The following is a 26,509-nucleotide window of genomic DNA, read 5'->3' on the forward strand; positions in this document are numbered from 1 at the left end:
CGGCTCCCGCCATGTCCTCAGGCCGCTTCTCCTCAGCGGCAGCTTCGGGCCTGGCGAAAAGGGGCGGGCCGGCGAGGCCTGGGCCTGGCGGGATGCCGCCGCCGCCGCCGCCTCCTGACGCAGCTCCTCCTCCTCCTCCTCCGTCGCAGGCCGCGGCCTCGCCGTCCACGTCGTGGGGCGGCGCATGTGCCTGCGGCCCGGGCTGGGGCGGGAGGAGCGGCCTAGGCGGCAACGACGGCGACGGGGCCTCCGTCTCCCATGGCCGGGACGCGCTGGGTGCTGGGCGCGCTGCTCCGGGGCTGTGGCTGTAGCTGCAGCAGTTGCCGCCAGACCGGCGCGGCCTGCCTCCCTCTGCGCCCCGCCGCCGCCCCCTCGGTCGCCCCCTCGGCCTCCTTCGCCGCCGCCCCCGACGCGCTCGGCCCCTCAGGCCGCGGCCGCCGCCTCCTGCCTTTCCTCGGGGCAGCCACGCAGAGCCGCGGCTTCGCCGGTTCCGCCGGGCCGCTGCCTGGCTTCGGCGCCCTGCGGGGCTCGCTGCTTTCTCCGGGCCTCGCGGGGAGGTGCTACAGCCGGGTAAGGGCTTCCTGCCTTCGCGGGGGGGAGAAGGCCTCGGGGGGGGGGTTTCTTGGGGGGGGGGTTTTGCCCCTTCTTACACCTGGGTTCGTTTTTTTGGAGGGGGTTTGCCCCTTCTGATACCTGGGTTCGTTTGGATGGGGGGTTGCCCCTTCTTATACCTGGGTTCATTGGGGGGGGGTTGCCCCTTCTTACACCTGGGTTCATTTTAGGGGGGGTTGCCCCTTCTGATACCTGGGTTCGTTTGGATGGGGGGTTGCCCCTTCTTATACCTGGGTTCATTGGGGGGGGGTTGCCCCTTCTTACACCTGGGTTCATTTTAGGGGGGGTTGCCCCTTCTGATACCTGGGTTCGTTTGGATGGGGGGTTGCCCCTTCTTATACCTGGGTTCATTGGGGGGGGGTTGCCCCTTCTTTCACCTGGGTTCATTTGGGGGGGGTTGCCCCTTCTTTCACCTGGGTTCATTTTAGGGGGGGTTGCCCCTTCTTATACCTGGGTTCATTTTAGGGGGGGTTGCCCCTTCTTATACCTGGGTTCATTGGGGGGGGTTGCCCCTTCTGATACCTGGGTTCATTTGGATGGGGGGGGGTTGCCCCTTCTTTCACCTGGGTTCATTTTAGGGGGGGTTGCCCCTTCTTATACCTGGGTTCATTGGGGGGGGTTGCCCCTTCTTATACCTGGGTTCATTGGGGGGGGGTTGCCCCTTCTTTCACCTGGGTTCATTTGGGGGGGGTTGCCCCTTCTTTCACCTGGGTTCATTTTAGGGGGGGTTGCCCCTTCTTATACCTGGGTTCATTTTAGGGGGGGTTGCCCCTTCTTATACCTGGGTTCATTGGGGGGGTTGCCCCTTCTGATACCTGGGTTCGTTTGGATGGGGGGTTGCCCCTTCTGATACCTGGGTTCGTTTGGATGGGGGGTTGCCCCTTCTTATACCTGGGTTCATTGGGGGGGGGTTGCCCCTTCTTACACCTGGGTTCATTTTAGGGGGGGTTGCCCCTTCTGATACCTGGGTTCGTTTGGATGGGGGGTTGCCCCTTCTTATACCTGGGTTCATTGGGGGGGGGTTGCCCCTTCTTACACCTGGGTTCATTTTAGGGGGGGTTGCCCCTTCTGATACCTGGGTTCGTTTGGATGGGGGGTTGCCCCTTCTTATACCTGGGTTCATTGGGGGGGGGGTTGCCCCTTCTTTCACCTGGGTTCATTTGGGGGGGGTTGCCCCTTCTTTCACCTGGGTTCATTTTAGGGGGGGTTGCCCCTTCTTATACCTGGGTTCATTTTAGGGGGGGTTGCCCCTTCTTATACCTGGGTTCATTGGGGGGGGTTGCCCCTTCTGATACCTGGGTTCATTTGGATGGGGGGGGGTTGCCCCTTCTTTCACCTGGGTTCATTTTAGGGGGGGTTGCCCCTTCTTATACCTGGGTTCATTGGGGGGGGTTGCCCCTTCTTATACCTGGGTTCATTGGGGGGGGGGGTTGCCCCTTCTTTCACCTGGGTTCATTTGGGGGGGGTTGCCCCTTCTTTCACCTGGGTTCATTTTAGGGGGGGTTGCCCCTTCTTATACCTGGGTTCATTTTAGGGGGGGTTGCCCCTTCTTATACCTGGGTTCATTGGGGGGGGTTGCCCCTTCTGATACCTGGGTTCGTTTGGATGGGGGGTTGCCCCTTCTTATACCTGGGTTCATTGGGGGGGGTTGCCCCTTCTTTCACCTGGGTTCATTTGGGGGGGGTTGCCCCTTCTTTCACCTGGGTTCATTTTAGGGGGGGTTGCCCCTTCTTACACCTGGGTTCATTTTAGGGGGGGTTGCCCCTTCTGATACCTGGGTTCGTTTGGATGGGGGGTTGCCCCTTCTTATACCTGGGTTCATTGGGGGGGGGGTTGCCCCTTCTTTCACCTGGGTTCATTTGGGGGGGGTTGCCCCTTCTTTCACCTGGGTTCATTTTAGGGGGGGTTGCCCCTTCTTATACCTGGGTTCATTTTAGGGGGGGTTGCCCCTTCTTATACCTGGGTTCATTGGGGGGGGTTGCCCCTTCTGATACCTGGGTTCATTTGGATGGGGGGGGGTTGCCCCTTCTTTCACCTGGGTTCATTTTAGGGGGGGTTACCCCTTCTTATACCTGGGTTCATTGGGGGGGGGTTGCCCCTTCTTATACCTGGGTTCATTGGGGGGGGGTTGCCCCTTCTTTCACCTGGGTTCATTTGGGGGGGGTTGCCCCTTCTTTCACCTGGGTTCATTTTAGGGGGGGTTGCCCCTTCTTATACCTGGGTTCATTTTAGGGGGGGTTGCCCCTTCTTATACCTGGGTTCATTGGGGGGGGTTGCCCCTTCTGATACCTGGGTTCATTTGGATGGGGGGGGTTGCCCCTTCTTTCACCTGGGTTCATTTTAGGGGGGGTTGCCCCTTCTTATACCTGGGTTCATTGGGGGGGGTTGCCCCTTCTTATACCTGGGTTCATTTGGGGGGGGTTGCCCCTTCTTTCACCTGGGTTCATTTTAGGGGGGGTTGCCCCTTATACCTGGGTTCATTTGGGGGGGGTTGCCCCTTCTGATACCTGGGTTCATTTTGGGGGGGGTTGCCCCTTCTTTCACCTGGGTTCATTTTAGGGGGGGTTGCCCCTTCTTATACCTGGGTTCATTTGGATGGGGGGTTGCCCCTTCTTTCACCTGGGTTCATTTTAGGGGGGGTTGCCCCTTATACCTGGGTTCATTTGGGGGGGTTGCCCCTTCTGATACCTGGGTTCATTTGGGGGGGGGTTGCCCCTTCTTTCACCTGGGTTCATTTTAGGGGGGGTTGCCCCTTATACCTGGGTTCATTTGGGGGGGGGTTGCCCCTTCTGATACCTGGGTTCATTTGGGGGGGGTTGCCCCTTCTTTCACCTGGGTTCATTTTAGGGGGGGTTGCCCCTTCTGATACCTGGGTTCATTTGGGGGGGGGTTGCCCCTTCTTTCACCTGGGTTCATTTGGGGGGGGTTGCCCCTTCTGATACCTGGGTTCATTTGGATGGGGGGTTGCCCCTTCTTATACCTGGGTTCATTTTGGGGGGGTTGCCCCTTCTTACACCTGGGTTCATTTTGGGGGGGGGTTGCCCCTTCTTATACCTGGGTTCAATGGGGGGGGTTGCCCCTTCTTACACCTGGGTTCATTTTAGGGGGGGTTGCCCCTTCTGATACCTGGGTTCATTTGGGGGGGGTTGCCCCTTCTTTCACCTGGGTTCATTGGGGGGGGTTGCCCCTTCTGATACCTGGGTTCATTTGGATGGGGGGTTGCCCCTTCTTATACCTGGGTTCATTTTGGGGGGGTTGCCCCTTCTTACACCTGGGTTCATTTTGGGGGGGGGTTGCCCCTTCTTATACCTGGGTTCATTGGGGGGGGTTGCCCCTTCTTACACCTGGGTTCATTTTTTGGGGGGGGGTTGTCCCTTCTTACACCTGGGTTCATTTGGGGGGGGTTGCCCCTTCTTATACCTGGGTTCATTTGGGGGGGGTTGCCCCTTCTTACACCTGGGTTCATTTGGGGGGGTTGCCCCTTCTTATACCTGAGTTCATTTGGGGGGGTTGCCCCTTACACCTGGGTTTATTGGGGGGGGTTGCGCCTTCTCCAAACCTGAAAGGGGAGAGCTGAATTTTATGTCATTTTTCCCTCTAATTAGTATTAGCGTCTCTGTGTGTGTGTCTTTAAGTGCCCTCAAGTTGCCTCCGACTCAGGGCTACCCTATGGGTGCTTTCACACGTTTTGAATAATGCACATCCAATCCACTTTCATTGCACTTTAATGATAATTTGCAAGTGGCTTTTGCAGTTTGACACAGTAAAATCCAGCTGCAAATTGGATTGAAAGTGCATTATTTAGTATGTGTGAAAGCACCCTATTATGAATCAGTGGCCATTTATGCCTGGGAGGTTTTGCCTTGGATTTGCCGCTCTCTAGATGCACATCCCACAAACACACACACCCGGCAAATTTTCAAAACTCAACAATAAGCCCCCATGCAGAGTTTTGAGAATTCAGATAGGGGCAATGTGCATCTAATGGCAAATCCAAGGCACAACCTCCCATGTATAAATGGCCAGTGTCCTCCAAAACGTCCTATATTTAACAGCCTTGCTCAGGTCTTGCAAACAGGGCTTCCTTTGTACTGGGTCTCAACCTTTTTTACTCCATTTCCCCCCTTTCACCATTGTTCAGAATATAATTCCCCCCTTCCCAAGATAGTCTAACTCAAAAGGTGCATTCCAAATAATAGGCATATTTGCTGAATAGTGGTCCCAATTATCCCCTCGAAACCCCAACCCCCCCCCCTGAATTCCCCCCTTGTTGAGAACCCATGCTTTATAGAGTCAATCCATCTCATGTTGGGTCTTCCTATTTTCCTGCTGCCTTCAATTTTTCCTAGCATGATTGTCTTTTCCAGTGACTCTAGTCTTTCCTGTTGCTTCTGTGGCTGCTAATACAGCATGTTTATTATGTGCCATTAAGTTGCTTCTGACTCATGGAGACCCTATGAATCAATGTCCTACAAAACGTCCTATCCTTAACAGCCTGGCTCAGGTCTTGCAAATTGAAGGCTTCCTTTATAGAATCAGTCCCTCTCCTGTTGGGTTTTCCTCTTTTCCGGCTGCCTTCAACTTTTCCTAGCACGATTGTCTTTTCCCGTAACTCTTGCCTTCTCATAATGTGACCACAGTACGACAGCCTCAGTTTAGTCATTTTAGCTTCTAGGGTCAGTTCAGGCTTGATTTGATCTTTAACCCACTGATTTGGGTTTTTTTGGCAGCCCGCGGTATCTGTAACACTCTCCTCCAACACCACATTTTAAAGGAATCCACTTTCTTCCTTTCATCTTTCTTCATTGTCCAGCTTTCGCACTCATACATAGTAATAGGGAATACAATGGCATGAATTAGTATTCATTCTGTTATTAGGCCTGTTGTCAATCTTCTTGGTTACCTGGTTTTTCCCGGTTGAAGTTTTTTCTTCCCCTTTCTGTTTTGGGTTTGCAAATCTTACATTTGGAACCTTTAGCCTAATCAATTTATTACAAGAATAGGTTGCTGTAGACTCCCTGCACCTAGGAAACGCCTCCTTTTTGTTTGCTAGCCTTTGTCTTTAACTGCTTTAAGGATTGCTTTTAGAATTCAGCCTCAGTTTTAGCACACCTCAGTACCTGTTTAGTCATTCTGTGCTTGCAGTCAAGGTGAGAAAAGAGTGAATATGTTCCACCCTTTCAGTGCGTCCCTGTGGATGAAGCAAGAATCCCGAGCCATGTTAGTGATTGTGAATAAGAAATACATAAATGGTACTTAATCCAGACTAAAATACAAGGATGTAGTATTGTGTATGTGGCATTAAGGAGCCTTCTGTCTCTTCCTGGGACCTAAATGTCTTAACCATCCTGGGACTAAAAGCTTGATGAGTGAGATGGAAGGAATTCCTTACAGTGTTCAAAAATTTGCAGGCAGTCCTGAGACTAATAACATAAGAAAATGAGAGCTAGTGTGGTGTAGTGGTTAGAGGGTCAGACTAGAATCTGAGAGACCCAGGTTCAGATCCCTTCTCTGCCATGAAAGCTTGCTGGGTGACCTTGGGCCCAGTCACACACACTCAGCCTAATCTAGCTCGCAGGGCTGTTGTGTTCCTACTGGGGAGAAAAACAGGGTATAAATTAAATAAAAAAGAGTGCTGCTAAAGTGAAATGTTAGAATTCTGCCCTTTCCTCTGACATTTAAGTAGTTTGAAAATCCCCTAGGCCTCTGAATGCAAGTTGAATCCAAAGAAATAGGGTATATTTGCCACATTGCTTTTTCCAGCTGACCTCCTTATCTGTCTTATGGTAATCTCCAACCCCAGATGGAATAAGGGAATTAATAACTATTTTAAAAGACTTGAATCAACATGAATAAGTCTGAAAGAATGCATTTCGATGTGTCTTAAAAAGAACAAACGGCAATAAATGGGATGACAGGAACTAAATCAGGGTTAAAGAGAATAAAATATTTAGGAGTGACAATCCCCAAAAATATGAATAAAATATATGAGAGGAATTATAAGCAGGTTTGGAAAAAAAATTCAAAAAACATTACAGGAATGGAGAAACAAGAATTTAGGAATATCAGACAAAATAAAAGCGGTAAAGATATTTATTATACCAAAATTAATGTACTTATTTCAGGTATTACCAATTGAAATAAAGCAGAAATATTTTAAATTATGGAATACAAAGATAAAAAATTGTGTATTCGGAGAAAAAAAGTCTAGAATTCAGAATAAAATATTATATGCCCCACAAGGGGAATTAGGATGGGGATTGCCTAATCTGGGATCTTATTTTGAAGCTTTTCAGTTGAAATTACTAGTTGAACTTGGAGGGGATATAAGAGAGAAATGGATGTTAATCGAAGATGAAATTAATAAGGGATGGGGTAAAAATAGTATTTTTTCAGGCAATATTTTTGAAGCTTGGAAATTTAGTAGTGGCCCTAGGAAATTGGCTCTGAAGGTTTGGAAGAAATGGCACAACAACATGATGCCAGAGTTCTCAACATGGGCACCTGTGGAATCTTTATCAGAGGGGAAATCGGATCAGAATTGGTGGAATATGTTAAAGCGAAAGGGTTTTTATAGGATTAAAGATATGTATGACTCAAACTCACAGTTGTGGTCAATACAGGAGATCCTTGGAAAAGTTGGGAACAAACATTGGCTAAAGATACAAGGTTTATATAATAAATTGAAACAAGGGAAGTATGGAGAACGATTAAAAAAAGAAGGAAAAATAGGGGAAATATTTGTTAAAGCCCAAAAGTCAAAGAAAGGGTTGGCGGGACTGATTTATAAAGTGTTGGTATCAGATAAAGATTTTATGATAAAAACAATACATGATAAATGGCAAAAGGAGAAGGATTTTACACAATATGAGATAGAGATTAATGAAGGGGGTTAAGAATATCAAAATGGGGAAATTTCAGGACTTATATAGAAAGTTTATTTTAAAATGGTATAGGACACCAGCGCAATTGGCCTATATAATGGGGGAAGGAGCCCAGTTTGCTGGCACTGTGGAGTAAATAAAGGTTGGTACTCTCATATGTGGTTTGAATGTTTGAAAGTTAACTCATTTTGGGATTTGATATTGAGGAAGATGGAAAAGCTTTTTAAAATGAAATTTAAACTGGATATAGATGTGTTGTTTATGGGAGCTGTTGGAAATCAGAAGATTATTGGAAAACATCAGGATCTCCTCAGAGCTACGTTTTTGGCAACACAAGCAACAATAGCAAAAGGATGGAAAGATGGAAATAAATGGACTTTGGAATGTTGGAACAATTACTTATATGAATACATACAATCAGACATAGTCACATACCTTACTTAGGACTTACCGTGGGATAGTAAAATAATGGGAATAAAGGACAAGTGGTCTCTGTATATGGACTGGGTAAAAAGCGGAGAAGCCAACCCTAATATAATCCAGAAACTGGAAAATCTGTGTTCCTGGTTAAAGATTTTATTATGAAATTGTTTTTGGGGTGGGGTGGGGGGAAGGGGGAGATAAGGAAAAAAAGGAAAATTATGATAGATTAAATTGTAAAGGATTGAAACATTGAATAAATATATATTTTTAAAAAGAAAAAAAAGGACCTCCTTATCTGTAGGAGGGCCTATGGAAGAAACTCTTTGAAGCTCTCTTGGAAGGGCCCCTAAAAGTCCCTTAAATTCTGCCTTCCTTTCAATTCTAATCTTTATTAAATCTAGTGGCTTGGTCTGTTTTCTGTCAGCTGTGTCCTTTCTCCTTTCCTTGGGTCACCTTGAAAAAGACATTCTCAGACATGCTAACAAGGTCATGGGCAGATTGGTTTTCCGGCTGTATCTGGAGTCAAGGGTCATTGAACATGATGTCAGATATCCCCATATGGTTGTAGTATTTTGTACAAATTTGAAGGCCTCTTTAAAAAAAAAAAATTGGCTGACGAAGAACAGTTGGTTTTTATATGCCAGTTTTCTCTACCTTTTCAGGGGAATCAAACCTGCTTACAACCTCTTTCCCTTCCTCTCCCCACAACAGTCACCTTATGAGGTAGGTGGAGATGAAAGAGTTTGGAGAGAACTGTGACTTGCCCAAGGTCACCCAGCTGGCTTCATGTGGAGAAGTGGGGAATCAAACCCAGTTCTCCAGATTAAGAGTCCACCGCTCTTAACCACTACGCCATGCTGGTGTACTTCTGGTCTAAGGTTGACAGTGCAGCCTCTGTGTAGCTAAGACAGAAAGCATAAGTGAGAAGAAACAGAAGTGCAACTTTGTGAAGGCAGCATCAAAGGGCCTTGTGTTTAACGTAAAGAGTAGCGTCCCACCAGTACAGCAAATGTGTTATTCATATGCTGAGCGAATTATGTTAATTAAAACAGACAGACCCGCCTTGGTCGTCCAGATGCTAGTGTGTTAGTGAAGTAATCCCCACCCCCCACCCACATGGGCTATACATGCTTGTGAGAACAAGGACACACACTGAAAGGTCTTGCAGCTCAGGCTATGTTCCAGAGGGAGTCCCTTGTTCACGTTGTTGATGGGAACTGTCGTGAGACCAGAGAGGACGGTGAATGCTGGGCTTTCTGCTTGCATGCCCGTTTCCCAGACAAATGCCTTTTCTAGATACGTTGCGTCTGAGTCTCTTTGTGCACTGCAGCGCACCCCCCCCCCCGGCAGATGGTCGTGCCAGCATGATGTAGTGGTTAAGAGCGGTGGTTTGGAGCGGTGGACTCTGCTCTGGAGAACCGGGTTGGTTTCCCTCTCCTCCACATGAAGCCAGCTGGGTGACTTTGGGCTAGTCACAGCTCTGTTAGAGCTCTCTCAGCCTCACCTACCTCACAGGGTGTCTGTTGTGGGGAGGGGAAGGTGATTGTAAGCCGGTTTGATTTGTCCTTGAATGATAGAGAAAGTCAGCATATAAAAACCAACTCTTCTCCTCCTCCTGTGTCCCAAGTAACTGTGACAGTGGTTGGACTAGGACAGGAGTCGCCAGTGTGGTGTCTGTGGCCGCCGTGGCCCCCACTGACACCTTTTTTGGCACCCAAGTGTTTTTAGGAAGTGGGTGGGGCCAAGAAGCCAGCAAGGCTTCTGATTGATTATAGGAGATTTGATTGCGTGTGCAGATTTTAAAAAATGTTGCTTTGGCAGTAGCTGCCACCTCAGCACAAGGATCTACACTGTGTTACTGAAGTTAAGCTATGGACCTGTGGAAATCATTTTGTGGCTGGCTCCACCTTCTGTGGCAGCCATTTTGTTGCTGTGCCCACCGTGCCAGAATTCCAAATGTGCCCACAGGCCTGAAAACTTCAGGGACCCTTTGACTAGGGTCTCACTTGGAAGCTCGAAGGGTCACCTTGGGCTAGTCTCTTCCTCAGCCTAACCTACCTCACAGGGTGGTTGTTGGGAGGGTAAAACAGAGGACGGGAGAACAGTAGCGTATGCTGCTTCGAGTCCCTGGTGCGGGGAAGAAAAAAAGGTAAAGGAGCAAGCCCCGGGTCATCCCAACATTTACTAGGCAGACTATGTTTACGGGGTGGTTTGCCATTGCCTTCCCCAGTCATCTATGCTTTACCCCAAGCAACTTGGGTGCTCGTTTTACCCTCCTCGGAAGGATGGAAGGCTGAGTCCACCTTGAGCCGGCTACCTGAAACTGGCTTCCATTGGGATTGAACTCAGGTCGTGAGCAGAGCTTGGACTGCAGTGCCACGGGGCTCTGTCGGGGAAGAAAAGCAGAGTATAAATAAGTAAACAGTTACAATCTGGTGTAGTGTACTCGGCTTACGCATCGTGTTATAACACTGAAACAATGCTCTCTCTTCATAGGAGCCCACTACCCCGTTTCAGGATGACTATCCTCCCCTCTCCGAATATGAGCCGCATCCACCCAAGCCGAGCGAAGAAGACGACGTGTATCTCATTCGAGCCCAGGGTCTGCCTTACTCCTGTACTGAGGAAGACGTTCTCAACTTTTTTACAGGTAATGTTATTCCTCAGGGCGTCTCAAGAGGTCAGCAGTTCTAAGTATACTTGGAAGCAAGTCTTGTTGAAATAACTGGGACTTGTTTCCAAGAAGGCACAGTAAGGGTCAAGCTGGGGGGGAAATCTTGATTTTCTTGAATAGATGGAAATGATTATTATAGGGAGCAATTTTCACCAACATAAAGCACATGTACTGATTTTGAGGTTTTTGGCTAATGAGCATATAACCTATCCCTAAATAACCATACTGAGATAACATGGCTGGATATAGAAGAAGAGTTGGTTTTTATATGCCGACTTTCTCTACCACTTAAGGAAGAATCAAACAATCACCTTCCATTCCCCTTACAATCACCTTCCCTTCCCATCCCCACAACAGACAACTTGTGAGGTAGGTGGGGCTGAGAGAACTCAGAGCTGTGATTAGCCCAAGGTCACCCAGCTCAGTTTAGTCAGGTTAGATCAGGTTAGCCATCAGCATACCAGGGTGTTCTGTACATGGGGACAGGATGGTGTTGTTTTCCTGTTGCTTCTGTGGCTGCTAATACAGCTTGTTTATTATGTTCTGACTCTTGGCGACCCTATGAATCAGTGTCCTCCAAAATGTCCTACTCTTAACAGCCTGGCTCAGGTCTTGAAAATTGAGGGCCGTGGCTTCCTTTATAGAGTCAATCCATCTCTCTTGTTGGGTCTCCCTCTTTTCCTGCTGCCTTGAACTTTTCCTAACATGATTGTCTTTTCCAGCGACTCTTGTCTTCTCATAATGTGACCAAAGTACGAGAGCCTCAGTTTAGTCATTTTAGCTTCGAGGGTCAGTTCAGGCTTTATTTGATCTAGAACCCACGGACTTGTTTTTGTTTTTAGCAGTTCCACGGTATCCGTAACACTCTCCTCCTTCTTTGACCAAGGAGATAGAGTAGGATATAAATATTTTAAATTCAATAAACATACCTGGAGCTTGCATATGAAAGATTACAATATATGATTTACTATGTTTTTTATTGCGTTATCTCAGAAGCATGTAAGTTTATTGCATGTTCTGGTCTGTATGTAGATTTCATGTTCATTCTCACACAGAAGCACTACTTGCGTACAGTTTTGGTATTTGGTGTAATTGAGCTGGATTTTTGCCCAGGGAGGGGGGCCTTGCCTTTTTGAGCCTTTCCGTGTTGCAAAAGTAAAATGTTAGAAGAAACGAGTGCGTCTTTGTGACTGAACCAGAATATTATAGTAGGAAAGGAAGGTCTCTGATCTCGTCATGCTCTTCCTTCTCTATTTCACGCTTCATCAATTCCTAGGCAGCAAGATTCGAAACGGTGTGCACGGCATACACTTCCTCTTAAACCGCGACGGTAAACGCAGAGGAGACGCTCTGGTTGAAATGGAGTCCGAACAAGATGTGCAGAAGGCCTTGGAGAAGCATCGGAGGTATCTGGGCCAGCGCTACGTGGAAGGCAAGTCGGGGTTCTCATTTAATCCGTTTTTTACTCGTATCCCGAGATGCGTAGTTCTGTGAGCCGAGAAAGAAAATAGTGAAGAGAACTATAAACAGACCCAAACACAAGGTATCAAAATGTAAGACATAAAAGATCTGGTATGTTTCCATTAGGAGTTTGTTTGACATTAAGTGTGGACCTCTTAGTCTCCTGTGACATGTTGGAGTTTATCCAGAGCAGTGGTTCCCAAAGTGGGCAGTACCACCCCCTGGGGGCGGTGGGATTACCTAGGGGGGCACTAAGAGGCAAGGGGGAAGCAGGCGGGTGCTAGAGGTGGGCCCCTTCAACTGTGTGGTTCACTAATTCACAGTAGATCAAGCTATGGCACCATGCTGGCAAATTTGGTGGAAACTATCAGCATTTTTTTCCAGACTTTGAAGAGCTGGTACCACTGGATCAAGTTAATCAGTTTTGTTGAATAAATTTCAACTAAAAAGTTTTACTTTTATTTTGAATAGATATGCAATTAATTGTTACTGTTTTGAAATTGTATTGTTATTATCATCTTTAGTGTGTCATGCAAACCCTTATTTTGAATAATGCTTTTTATAGGATAGGGTAGGGGCCCCTGGGGTTGAGTTTGTGGAACCAAGGGGGCGGTGGCCTGAAAATGTTGGGAACCACTGATCCAGAGCATAAAGCGTGTGAGAGGGTATCTTCCGTTTGGGTGTTAGACGTGACTGTGCCGACATTACACCAGATCATTTATGTCTTACATTTTGCTACATTGTGTTTGGGTCTGTTTATAGTTCTATTCAGTTATTTTCATTGTTTATATAATAAGTTGTAGGATTATTAGGCGCAAATGGCTATATGTAGGTATTAGTGTATTGCTTAGTATTTCACACGCGATTAAGCTATAAGATTAAGACTGATATGTAATGTTATTCTTGGCCATAGTTGCTGTTTTTGTTTTGTTTGAATTCCTGTATACGGCATGAGCTTTTTCATTATCAACTGAGAAAGAAAACAGAGCACAAAGTTTTGGGAGTGAATGGTGGTGGTGGAAAGTGCCATCAATCATGGCGGCCCCGTAGTGGTTTCACAGCAAGAGGATCCTGGGTATGTGTTTAAGTGCCGTCAAGTCGCTTCCGACTCATGGGGACCCTATGAATTAATGTCCTCCAAAACGTCCTGTCCTTAACAGCCTTGCTCAGGTCTTGCAAATTGAGGGCCGTGGCTTCCTTTGTAGAGTCCATCCACCTCTTGGAGAGGATCCAGTACTGACTGTTTATCATAGAATCATAGAGTTGGAAGGGACCACCAGGGTCCTCTAGTCCAACCCCCTGCACAATGCAGGAAATTCCCAACTACCTCCCCCCCACACACCCCCCCAGTGACCCCCCTACTCCATGCCCAGAAGATGGCCAAGATGCCCTCCTTCTCATCATCTGCCTAAGGTCATAGAATCAGCATTGCTGACAGATGGCCATCTAGCCTCTGCTTACAAACCTCCAGGGAAGGGGAGCTTACCACCTCCCGAGGAAGCCTGTTCCGCTGAGGAACCGCTCTGTTAGAAAGTTCTTCCAAATGTCTAGATGGAAACTCTTTTGATTTAATTTCAACCTGTTGGTTCTGGTGTTACCTTCTGGAGCAACAGAAAACAATTCGGCACCATCGTCCATTTTATCTATCGTATCCATCCATTCCATCCATCCAATCTCTCAGGCAGGTTGTTTTTTTTTAACCCCCTTGCAGTTTTTGAAATTCACAATGAGGACGTCGAAACCATCATGAAGAGTCTGCAATCCGGTTCAGCTTCCGTGACCAACGACGGCGTCGTTCGACTGAGAGGCCTTCCGTATAGTTGTGTCGAAGCGGACATTTCTGAGTTCTTCTCAGGTAACTGTGTATGGAGTGGGCAAGATATTGTGGGCACAGGATGGAGCCCAGGGATGTGCATTTGAGTGGAAGAAGAAGAGTTGGTTTTTATATGCCGACGTTCTCTACCACTTAAGGAAGAATCATACTGGCTTACAATCACCTTCCCTTCCCCTCCCCACAACAGACACCCTGTGAGGTAGGTGTGGGTGAGAGAATGTGACTAGCCCAAGGTCACCCAGCTGGCTTTGAATATAAGAAAAGCCATGCTGGATCAGACCAAGGCCCATCAAGTCCAGCAGTCTGTTCCCTCAGGGGCCAACCAGGTGCCTCTAGGAAGCCCACAAACAACACGACTGCAGCAGCACCATCCTGCCTGTGTTCCACAGCACCTAATATATTCGGCGTGCTCCTCTGATCCTGGAGAGAATAGGTATGCAGCATGACTAATATCCATTCTAACTAACAGCCATGAATACCCCTCTCCTCCATGAATATGTCCACTCCCCTCTTAAAGCCTTCCAAACTGGCAGCCATCGCCACATCCTGGGACAGGGAGTTCCACAATTTAACGATGTGTTGTGTGAAGAAATACTTCCTTTTATCGGTTTTGAATCTCTCACCCTCCAGCTTCAGCAGATGACCCGCGTTCTAGTATTATGAGAGAGGGAGAAAAGCTTCTCCCTGTCCACTCTCTCCAAACAATGCATAATTTTATAGACCTCTATCATGTCTCCCCTTAGCCGCCGCTTTCCAAAAGTAATGACTACAGGAGAATTACACAACTTTAAGGTTGACAATGAGGAAATTGAAATTGTTCAAGACTTTCTATTCCTTGGCTCCACCATCAACCAAAAGGGAGACTGCAGCCAAGAAATTAGAAGGAGATTAAGACTGGGAAGGGCAGCCATGAAGGAGCTAGAAAAGATTTTGAAGTGTAAGGATGTGACTCTGGCCACCAAGACTAGATTAATTCATGCCATTATATTCCCTATTACTATGAATGGGTGTGAAAGCTGGACAATGAAGAAAGCTGATAGGAAGAAAATAGATTCCTTTGAAATGTGGTGTTGGAGGAGAGTGTTGTGGATTCCGTGGACTGCCAAAAAAACAAATCAGTGGGTTCTAGATCAAATCAGGCCTGAACTGACCCTAGAAGCTAAAATGACTAAACTGAGGCTGTCGTATTTTGGTCACGTCATGAGACGACAAGAGTCACTGGAAAAGACTGTCATGATAGGAAAAGTTGAGGGCAGCAGGAAAAGAGGAAGACCCAACAAGAGATGGATTGACTCAATAAAGGAAGCCACAGCCTTCAATTTGCAAGATCTGAGCAAGGCTGTCAAAGATAGGACATTTTGGAGGAATTTCATTCATAGGGTCGCCATGAGTCGGAAGCGACTTGACGGCACTTAACACACACATCATGTCTCTCCTTAGCCGCCGCCTTTCCAAGCTAAACAGCCCTAAGTGTTTTAACCGCTCCTCATAGGACAGTTGCTCTAGTCCCCATTCCCTGAGTTATTATTGCCTACTCAGACTGGCAGCTTCATGTGGAGGAATAGGGAAACAAATTCAGTTCAGCAGATTAGTCTCTGCTGATCATGTTCAGGAGTCGGGAATCAAACCCGGTTCAACGGATTAGAGTCCACCGCTCCTAACCACCGCTCTTAACCACTATATCACGCTGGCTCAAAGACAAATTATATGTTGATTGTGGTGGGGTGGGTCAGATAGGACAGGGGATACCTGAGTTTAAATTCCCATTTAGTCATGATGCTCACTGGGTGACCTTAGGCCAGTCACACTCTTGTCCGCCTAATATGCCTCACAGGGTTGTTGTGAGGATGAAATGGAAGAGATGAGAACCTTGTGAACGCACATGAAGCAGCCTTATACTGATACCTCCGGTCTGACAATTTCAGTATTGCCTACTCAGACTAGCAGCAGCTCTCTCAGGTCTCAGACAGAGACCCGCATGGTGTAGTGGTTAAGAGCTGCGGTTTGGAGCGGTAAAGTCTGATCTGGAGAACCAGGTTTGATTCCCCACTCCTCCACATGAGTGGCGGAGGCTAATCTGGCGAACTAGGTTGGTTTTCCCCACTCCTACACATGAAGCTAGTAGGGTGACCTTGGGCTAGTCACACTCTCTCAGCCTCACCTACCTCACCGGGTGTCTGTTGTGGGGAGGGGAAGGGAAGGTGACTGTAAGCTGGTTTGAGTCTCCCTTAAGTGGTAGAGAAAGTCGGCATGTAAAAACCAACTCTTCTTCTTTCACATTGCCTACTGCCTGGTTCTTTTAACTGGGGATTCTGAGGATTGAACCTGGGGCCTTCTGCTTGCAAAGCAGAGTCTCTTCCATTGAGCCACGACCCTTTCCCTGAGTTATTATTGATTACTCAGACTGGCAGCAGCTCTGCAAAGTCTAAGACTGAGGTTTTTCACATCACCTATGTCCTAATCCTTTTAACTGGAGATGCCGGAGATTGAACCTGGGGCCTTCTGCGTGCTGACAAAATGCTCTGCCGTTGAGCTACAGCCACCCTGTGTTCCTTAGATGAGGAGCAGGATAAAAATGTAATGGTTAGATTTTGAGGGGCATTAGAAAAATCTGGATTGGATGTCCTGAGTCTTTTGTCATTAGCTTCATTGGGTGCTCATGAGTTCTGTAGTATGCTAAAGGGAAAAGAAGTTCTGCCTTGCCGCTTTCTCCACCCCACACGCAATTTTATAAATGTCTGTCACGTCCTTCTCCCCCACAACCCAGTCGTCTTTTCTGTAAACTAAAAAGCAGGCCTTGCTAGTACTAAGAAAAAAACAACGTCTTCTCTTACAGGCTTGACCATAGTTGACATAACGTTCGTCATGGACCAGAGAGGAAGGAGGAAAACGGGAGAGGCGTTTGTGCAGTTTGCCACACCTGAAATGGCTAATCAAGCTCTGTTGAAGCATAAGGAAGAGATTGGGAACCGGTAGGTGCCTGTTGGAAGGTGGCCTGCCAGGCCTTTCACGGGAGAGGGTGGGTGGCTGCTTTTTTTTATTTTTACAATTTGCTCTTAAGACAGATATGTTGCTGTGTTTAAAGCAGATGAGAATTTGATGCCACACCTTCCCTTGCCTTTTTTGCTACCTAAAAATGATGCTGGATTCTTTGTTCTTTTCTTCGCTTTTTTAAAGAAAGATATTACATGTATATATTCTGATCATGTGTCTTCAAGCGTATAGCATTGGGATCAGCTGCAGCTTTGAGGAAGTTACCATCTCTGTTTTAGTACCGCATTTTGTGAAGTTGGGATGGTACAGAGCAGGGGTGTAAAACTCAATTGTTACGAGGTGTAAAACTCAGTTGATATGACATAAACGTCACTTGGTCGGGCCAGGCCAGGCCTTGCCAGCCCAGATTGAGAGTGAGGGGGTGGCTGGCTGGCTCACAGGCCAGATACGAGCTCTCAAGGGGCCAGATCCAGCCTGTGGGCCTTATGTTTGACACCCCTGGTATAGAGAAAGCAGATAAGATGGACAAAACGCTCTGGCTCAGTTCTGACATCACAATAGCGTTTGGTGTGAATCCATAACAAGTCAGTGTGGTGTAGTGGTTTGGAGCAGTGGACTCTAATCTGGAGAACCAGGTTGGTTTCCCCACTCCTGCACATGAAGCCTGCTGGGTGACCTTGGGCTAGTCACAGCTCTGCTAGAGCTCTCTCAGCCCCACCTACCTTACAGGGTGTTGGTTGTGGGGAGGGGAAGGGAAGGTGATTGTAAGGCGGTTTGATTCTTAAGTGGCAGAGAAAGTCGGCATACAAAAACCAACTCTTCTGCAAAACATGGATTAGAGCTGTCTGTTTGCATTTTCTGCCCCCTAAGCATCTTAAGTTCTCTCCACTGTCTGTGATGTAGCTGGCCATAAATAATGGCTTTTCAGACAGAGTATCATGCCAAACTATGGTTTGCTAGCTCGCTTCATGTGCTGTTTCCTGATCCTCACTTGCCAGCTGGTCAGATTGTCAATGCCAAACCAGCTTCCTCTAACCGTGGTTTGGTGGTGATTGAATTGAGCCAGCGTGTGTTAAAAGTGCTGTTTCGATAAATTCCTATAATCTAACGCTTCTCACTGTTTGAATCACTAGGTATATAGAAATCTTTCCAAGCCAGAGAAGTGAAGTTCGCACACACAACGGTTTCTACCGGGGTAGGAAAATGATGGGTTACCCGGCCATGAAGCAAGACCCTGAGTCCGTGTTTGAGGAGAACGAACTGTGTGAGGCCTTGAGACCTGCCACAGCTTATGAAAGTGACCCAGAAAATGGTATGGTTGCATTTCTTTTTCCTTTTAGCGTGCCATGCATTGGAGAGAGACTGTGGCGTGCGAATGTGTTTGCACGAGTTAGTTGTGGTCTTTTCCCTCCCATTCTGCAGAGGTTTTTAAGCAAGCGTTTGAAAAGCCTCGTGAGGTGTCGGAATCCGGGAGCTTCTCCTCGCTTCACTTTGTCCACTTGAGGGGCCTGCCTTTTCAAGCGACCGCCCAAGATATTATAAATGTACGTAGGGGTAAGATCCTTTTAACTATCCTGAACTGTTATAGTCGAAAAGGCAACCTTTCTGTAGCATCCACATTAAATTGCCCCAAGGACTGGGCTTCTGGAACATAAGAGAAGCCCTGCTGGATCAGACCAAGGCCCATCAAGTCCAGCAGTCTGTTCACACAGTGGCCAACCAGGTGCCTCTAGGAGGCCCCCAAACAAGACTGCAGCAGCACCATCCTGCCAGTGTTCCAGCACCTCGTAGAATAGGAGTGCTCCTCTGATCCTGGAGAGAATAGGTATGCATCATGACTAGTATCCATTTTAATTGTCGCCATGAATAGCCCTCTCCTCCATGAATATCTTTCCAGTTGGCAGCCATCACCACATCCTGGGGCAGGGAGTGCACACAACTATGCGTTGTGTGAAATATTCCCTTTTCTCTGTTTTGAACCTCTCACCCTCCAGCTTCAGCAGATGACCCCGTGTTCTAGTATTATGAGAGAGGGAGAAAAGCTTCTCCCTGTCCACTCTCCATACCATGCATAATTTTATAGACCTCTGTCATCTTCCCTTAACCGCCTTCTTTCCAAGCTAAACAGCCCTGGAATCTTTTACATAATCGATACTCAGACTGTCTAGTTCAGGGGTGTCGAACTCAATTGTTATGAGGGCCGGATATGACATAAATGTCACTTGGTCGGGCTGGGCCATGCCTTGTCTAGCCAGATTAAATGGGATGGGTTATCTCAGCCGGCTCGCAGGCCAGATAAGAGCTCTCAAGGGGCTGGATCCAGCCCTTGGGCCTTATGTTTGACACCCCTGGTCTAGGTTCTCTGTCTCTCAAATGTGATTTACAGTGTTCCTAAGGGCCAGGATCGAAAGAACTAGCAATTAATTCTGCCTCAAGCAAAAACCCTACTGCTGTTCCTGGTGTAGCCCTTGGAACCCTTGCCAAAGGGGGGGTAAGTTTTGGGGTCCGAAGCAAGCCTCACTTCCCGCTGCAAGGCTTCTTTCAGGCAGCAAGGAGAATGTTCAAAATGGGTGCTCCCAATCTTTATGAAACTGTCATTTTAATTGGCATAGCCAGTCAGATCTTCCGTGGCATATCTGAAGCCCTGCTGGACAAGAGCCCCACCTGGCCCCACCCGCTTCCTAAAACACTTGTTGGGTGCCAAGAAAGGTGTTGGGGGTGGGGCACAATGGTGCCCACAGGCACCATGTTGGGGATCCCTGATTTAAAGCTCCAGAACAAGTTTTGTAGTTATATGTGTGTTTTAACTACGTGCTGTTTTTATCTGGCGGGTGGGTGATTGTGACGTTTTTGGGTCCTTGTTTCTTCGTGAGCCACCTCAAGTCACGGGAGTAATGTATGTGTTACAATGAGCCGGTTCCTGCTACTACCTTCTCTTAGCTTTCAGACTTTTAAGAGCTCATAGACTAGCGAGTTATAAAAATCTTGACTTCTCGCCCAGTCGAGGTTTACATCTTTGGGTTTCTTTGTTAGTTTTTTGCTCCCCTGAAACCGGTGAGGATCACAATGGAATATAACTCAAGTGGGAAGGCAACAGGAGAAGCCGATGTGCACTTTGAGACTCACGAGGATGCGGTTGCCGCTATGGCCAAGAACAGGTCTCACGTGCGTAAGTAGTGCTTCTGTATTTTCTGAGTGGGTGTGAGGGAGAGAGAGAAGAAGCGTTGGTTTTTATATGTCGCTTTTCTCTACCTTTTAAAGAGTCTCAAACTGGCATACAATCACCTTACCTTCCCCTCTCCACAACAGGCACCTTGTGAGGCTGGTGGGGCTGAGAGTGTTCGGGGAGAACTGTGACTGGCCCAAGGTCACGCAGCTGCCTTCATGTGGAGGAGTGGGGGAATCAAACCCAGTTCTCCAGATTAGAGTCCACCGTTCTTAACCACTACACCACGCTGTCTCTCAGTAATGTCACAGTAGTGCTAAATTTGAAGCATGTTGCATGCTCCAATCCCCACTCTGCCATAGAAGCTTGCTGGGTGACCTTGGGCCAGTCACACACCCTCAAGCCTTGCTGCAAAAATAAAACGGAGGAGCGGAGAATGATGTCAGCCGCTTTGGGTCCCCATTGGGGTGGGGGTGGGGAGAACAAATAAATTAAATAAATCATAGAATCATAGAGTTGGAACAAGGAGGTCTAGCCAATTCAGAATACAGTGGTAGTATTACTTCCCTTGATCTAGCACAATACTCCGATTGATGCAGCCCAGAATTGCATTGGCCTTCTTAGCCGCCATATCACACTGTTGACTCATGTTCAGCTTGTGGTCCACTAAGACTCCCAGATCTCTTTCACATGTACTGTTGTCAAGCCAACTATCTCCCATCCTGTACCTGTGCCTTCTGTTGTTTCTGCCTAGGTGAAGTACTTTACACTTCTCCCTATTGAAATCCATTTTATTGCTTATGGCCCAGCTCTCCAGTCTATCGAGGTCATTCTGAACTCTGACCCTACCCTCCGGGGTATTAACTACCCCTCCTAACTTGGTGTCATCTGCAAATTTGATTAGCATGCTCTCTATTCCATCATCCAAGTCATGTATAAAAATATTTAGTAGTACCAGTCCCAGGACAGACCCCTGTGGTACCCCACTCTTCACTCCTCTCCAGGATGAAGTTGTGTCATTAATGAGCTCCCTTTGGGTTCGGTTGGTCAACCAATTACCAATCCACCTAACAGTAGCAGTGTCCAACCCACATTTTACTAGCTTTGTTTCAAGAAGATCATGGGGAACTTTATCAAAGGCTTTACTGAAATCAAGGTACCCTACATCTACAGCATTCCCTTCATCTACCATACTTGTCACTCTTTCAAAAAAAAAAATGAGATTAGTTTGGCATGACCTGTTTTTGAGAAACCCATGTTGACTGTCAGTGAGCACGGCATTTCTTTCTGAGTGCTTACAGACCGTCTGTTTAATTATCTGCTCTAGTATTTTACCTGGTATTGATGTCAGGATGACTGGGCGATAATCGTTTGGGATTTCTTCCCCCCCCCCTTTTAAAGATGGGGACCACATTAGCCCTCCTCCAGTCTGCTGGAACTTCCCCTGTTCTCCATGAATTCTCAAAGATTATTGCCAGTGGTTCTGAAATCACTTCAGCCAGTTCTTTTAACACCCTTGAATGTAGTTTGTCCGTCCCTGGAGACTTGAATTCATTAAGAGTAACCAGGTATTCCTGTACTATCTCAGTGTCTATACTATGCTGTAATTCCCCTATTGCATCCTCTGCTCCATTATTCCCAGGTTGAGTTCTTTTCCCCTTAAGGGAGAAGACTGATACAAAACAGGAGTTAAGTAATTCTGCCTTTTCTGCCTCCCCTGTTAATAACTCACCATCTTCTCCACGCAATGACCTGATTGTTACCTTGATCTTCCTTTTGTTATGGACATAACCAAAAAAACCTTGTTTGTTGTTTTTAACTTCCCTGGCTAGCCAGAGCTCATTCTGCCCTTTAGCCTTCCTGACTTTCTCCCTAACATGTGCCAGATACTTGTTTGAATTCCTCTTTGTTGATTTCTCCCTTTTTCCATTTCTTGTACATGCCCTTCTTAAATCCTATCTCAACCAAAAGTTCTTTAGTCATCCACCCTGGTTTCTTCAAACCTCTACCTTTTTTTCTCCTCATGGGAATGGATTGAAATTGCGCCTTCAATATCTCTCTTTTAAGAATTTCCCATCCTTCATGTACTCCCTTCTCATTCAATATTCTCACCCACGGGATCACACCCAGTAGTTTCCTAAATTTATTGAAATCAGCTTTCTTAAAGTCTAGAGTACATGTTTGACTATTTCTTGCTTCTCCTTTCTGCTGTATAACAAACTCCAGGAGAACATGGTCACTCCCACCTAAAGATCCCACTCCTTCTACCCCATAAACCAAGTCATCATAATTGGTTAAGATCAGATCCAAAATGGCTGTTCCCCTTGTCGCTTCTTCCACTTTTTGGACTATGAAGTTGTCTGCAAGGGAAGTGAGGAATTTTTCAGACCTAGTTGTTTTGGCAGAGTTAGCCTTCCAACAGATGCCAGGATAATTGAAATCTCCCATTACTACCACATCTTTCGACATCTGTTCCAGGAAAGCATCATGTAACTCTTCAGTTTGGCTTGGGGGTCTATAATATACCCCCACAATGACATCACTATTTTTCTCTCCCTTAATTTTTACCCAGATGGTTTCAAGCGTCCTGGATCTCCTCGCAGGTGTAATCATCCCTAACATATAATACTACCCCTCCCCCCTTCCGATTTGGTCTATTTCTCCAAAATAGGTTATACCCTTCAATTAATACATCCCAATCATAAAATGTCAAGTGCTTGGCAAGACACCCTCACAAGGTGTTCTTTCCCCTTATTTTAAAGATCGTCACATAGGCAGACTGGGCACTTAAGTCCTTGTTGCTGCCTTGTAAGTCAGTTTGATTCTTCCTTAAGAGGTAGAGAAAGTCAGCATATAAAAACCAACTCTTCTTCTGTTCTTCTTTTTCTTCTTGATAACCTGAATCTGGCACTTCAGAATTTGACACACACTCTCAAGCCTAATTTCAGATCTCCAAAGAGCATCCTAGGTACATCTGAACTCTTTGTAGGACTACAATCGTTAGCAACCTCTTTCACCTGCCGAACTGTTCTGTCTTCCTCTCTCCTCACACTTGCCTCGAAATTCATTTCAAGACTCCTCTAGATGGGTCTAGAAGTATTCAAATCATTCCGTTGAGCAGGTAGTTTGGGGGCAGGATGGGGAGAGGTCAAGGTTAAACATACTATAAAAGTATGTGGTGGTGAGATCCTTTTCAAATATCCTGAACAGTTTTACTTGGAAGACTGGCCTTCACAATTGGAATTTCAGCCTTTGGTGCCAATCATTGACATTCAAAACAAAAAACCCAAAAAAGCCTTGAGAGTTAGTCTGAAGCTGTCTTACAAAAACAGAGGATCCAGGATTGCTGTTCTGGACATCCTATACTGCAGTTGGCTGCAGCCAGAGAGAAGCTGGGTGGAAGAAGCCTCCATCTCTGAATTTGTGTTAGATTTAAAATGAGGTAGTGTGAGTGCTGACCTGAATGACCCAGGCTACCCTAGTCTCGTAAGTTCTTGGAAACTAAGCAGGATCAGCCCTGGTTTGCACTTGGATGGGAGACAACCAAGGAATTCCAGGGTCGCTATGCAGAGGCAGGCAATGGCAAACCACTTCTGAATGTCTCTTGCCTTGAAAACCCTACAGGGTCACTAAAGTCTACCTGCAACTTGGCTGCACTTTCCACTACACACTACAGTGTGAACACTGTGCTAGTCAGATCTACAAAACCGAATATCTGCAGTATTTTGAAGTTACTGTAGTAGGGACAGGCAGCGTGTCTGTATTATTTGGTTACTGCCAAGTAGAGTAGCGTAGGTCAACAAAATTTAGGTATATTTGCTGCCACACACACATGCTAAACTTCAAGTCATCGGATTTCCCACTCAAGCTTGTCCCCTCTCTTGTTCTGCAGAGCATAGATACATTGAATTATTCCTGAATTCATCACCAAGCAGGAAAAATGGTTGCCAGTGACAATAGCATAATTCCCAAAGTTTAGGTGAGTGTCACGGTAAACTGACTTCTTTGGGAAAACACAGTCCAACAGGAAGCTGGGTTGGTGGGGTCTTTCTTGAGTGACTGGAGCTTTGGCCAGTGCAAGATCTCCCTTGTTTTCAAACATGGGCCAAAAGCTTCAGCCGAGGGCCACAATTTAGCGACCAACTTCAGAAAGCCAGGTTGAAACGGTTTTAAAGAGGAAAAAAAGCTAATAAAAGGTATATTTATTCTTGGGTTTTGAAAATTTTGGCCCAAGGAACATAACCCCACTCCATGAGGATGAGATTCCCTTCCATTGCAGGGAGTTGTTTAAGGCCTTTAACCACACAGAAATAGCCCAGTGGTGAAGAAGGGTAAACTCACTGCCCACGTGGGATTTCTGTGAGAGAAGCACGTGAATGGGACAATTCCACACAGCCGCTTTTGCACTGAGCTGCGTGGATTACAGGGTGTACAGTGAGGTTCTCGGCTCATGCACGAGATTGTGTTTTGCCAAATTGCTGCTTGCTCCGTTTTTCACAGGCATTGAGGATATTGTGTCTTGTCTGGAAGAAAACGTGTTGTGTAGTTTCAGAGGGTAGCCATGTTGGTCTGCAGTGAAGCAGCTAGATTTGGGTCCAGCAGCACCTTTGAGACCAACAAAATTTTCAGGGTGTGGGATTTCAAGTCAGAGCTCTTGCGATCTTGGGGTGCACCAACAAAGGCATAGCATCCAAATCGCAAGATGTCATTGTTCCGCTGTACACCGCATTGGTCAGGCTGCACCTGGAGTGTGCAGTTCTGGAGGCCTCACTGCAAAAAGGATGTGGACAGAATCGAGCAGGTGCAGAGGAGAGCAACAAGGACATTCAGGGGCCCAGATACAAGCCCTACGAGGAAAGGCTGAGGGAGTTGGGAATGTTCAGTCTGGAGGAGGTCGAGCGGGGAAATGATTGCTCTCTTTAAGTATTTGAAGGGCTGTCACTTTAGAGGAGGGCAGGGAGCTGTTCCTGTTGGCAGCAGAGGATAAAACTGGCAATAATGGGTTTAAGTTGCAGGTGGAAATGTACTGGCTGGATATGAAGAACATTTTTTCCCCCAGTAAGAGTTGTTCGACAGTGGAATCAGCTACCTAGGGAGGCGGTGAGCTCCCCCTCACTGGCGGTCTTTAAGCAGAGGCTGGACAAGCACTTGGCAGGGGTGCTCTAGGCTGATCCTGCATTGAACAGGGGGTTGGACTAGATGGCCTGTCTGGCCCCTTCCAACTCTATGATTCTAACCTAATGAAGCTGATTACCTTTTGCATTGTATCTGCATCCTGACTCCTCCCATGCTTCAGACTTGGATAGAAGCGCGAGGTGTGTGTCTCCCCATTTCTACTTGTATCTGACAAAGGGAGCTTTGACTCTTGGAAGCTCCTACCCTCAAAATCTCGTTGGTCTCTTAAGGTGCTGCTGGACTCGAATCTGTTTTGTTTTGTGTAATCCCTTTCCCCAATCCTTTCCTCTTGTTTTTAAAACAGGTTATGGTCTTTTTCACTCTGTAGGAATGCAGTGCTGTAATTTTGCCTTGAAGCCTTGGCATAGCTTGACCTAGAAACAGAAGGCCAACAAATCTAGAATTATATCAGTGAAGGACCTCGTGTAAGAGAAAAGCATCAAAAATCACAGTTGATATGGGTTTGCTTTTTGACTGCCTCTGCTTTGTACTAATGTAGGAAAGTAGCAGGTCAGGACCAGAAAGAAAGACTCCTGCTAATCATAGGAAGAAAAACAGCTTGGAATGCTAGATTTGGGGCCCCGTGCCACATTATACCCAATTACATTATACAGCCAGGAAATTCTTATGGTGTTGAATGTGAATGGTCAGGAAAGGGGGGGGGGCATTTGAAGGGGATGACTTTACCTTCTCATTTCTGAATCCAACATTCTTCTTTTTCTCAACAGGATAAATATGCATTTCATTTGCACACTTTCCTAGTGCTGGAAAGCAGGAGCCCCCTGCAACTAGCAAGGATAGAATCTAAAAGGACACTTTGTTTTCTGAATTGCCTTTCAAAGAATAATAAAAAAAAATAACCAGCAGCTGTACCCGAAACCCTATGAATTGTTTTGTGCATAATCTGTCGTACGTAAACACCAAAACTAAACGTTGAGCTGTCCCATCAGTACGCTTCTTCTATAGTATGAATCCTGGCAGCATAGAGGGGTTAAACTGTGATCCTCGGCTATGGCATAGACCGGTTCCTAAATGTGGCCGGTGCAGATATAAAGCTGCCAATAACTTGACGAAGCAGGTGGAAATGCTAGTTTCAGAGTGAAGGGTGAACACACAACAGATCGGTGGGCGGGGGGAATGCCTGCTCACCCGGGCCTGCTTCTGATTTGCTTTGTGTAATTGGCCCCGTTGTATCTGTGCCAGTCCCATCACATGGAACGATGCCCTGTGGGAAGTGGGGAGGAGGGGCTGAACGGCATACACAGAGGAACAGGGGAAGCTGACTT

At 46.9% G+C, this 26,509-nt stretch overlaps 1 protein-coding gene across 1 annotated transcript; it reads left to right on the forward strand.

Moving 5' to 3' along the window:
• Positions 1-231: 231 nt before the first annotated feature.
• Positions 232-26,073, forward strand: GRSF1 (G-rich RNA sequence binding factor 1). The gene is made up of 10 exons (XM_056855355.1): positions 232-570; positions 10,416-10,569; positions 11,870-12,025; positions 13,766-13,909; positions 16,725-16,860; positions 18,016-18,194; positions 18,305-18,426; positions 19,916-20,051; positions 23,941-24,027; positions 25,952-26,073. The coding sequence occupies exons 1-9, from the start codon at positions 259-261 to the stop codon at positions 24,000-24,002; spliced, it is 1,401 nt and encodes a 466-aa protein (XP_056711333.1). The 5' UTR covers positions 232-258; the 3' UTR covers positions 24,003-24,027; positions 25,952-26,073.
• Positions 26,074-26,509: the final 436 nt, after the last annotated feature.

Source organism: Euleptes europaea, chromosome 9, assembly GCF_029931775.1.
Source record: "Euleptes europaea isolate rEulEur1 chromosome 9, rEulEur1.hap1, whole genome shotgun sequence".
Lineage (NCBI taxonomy): Eukaryota > Metazoa > Chordata > Lepidosauria > Squamata > Sphaerodactylidae > Euleptes > Euleptes europaea.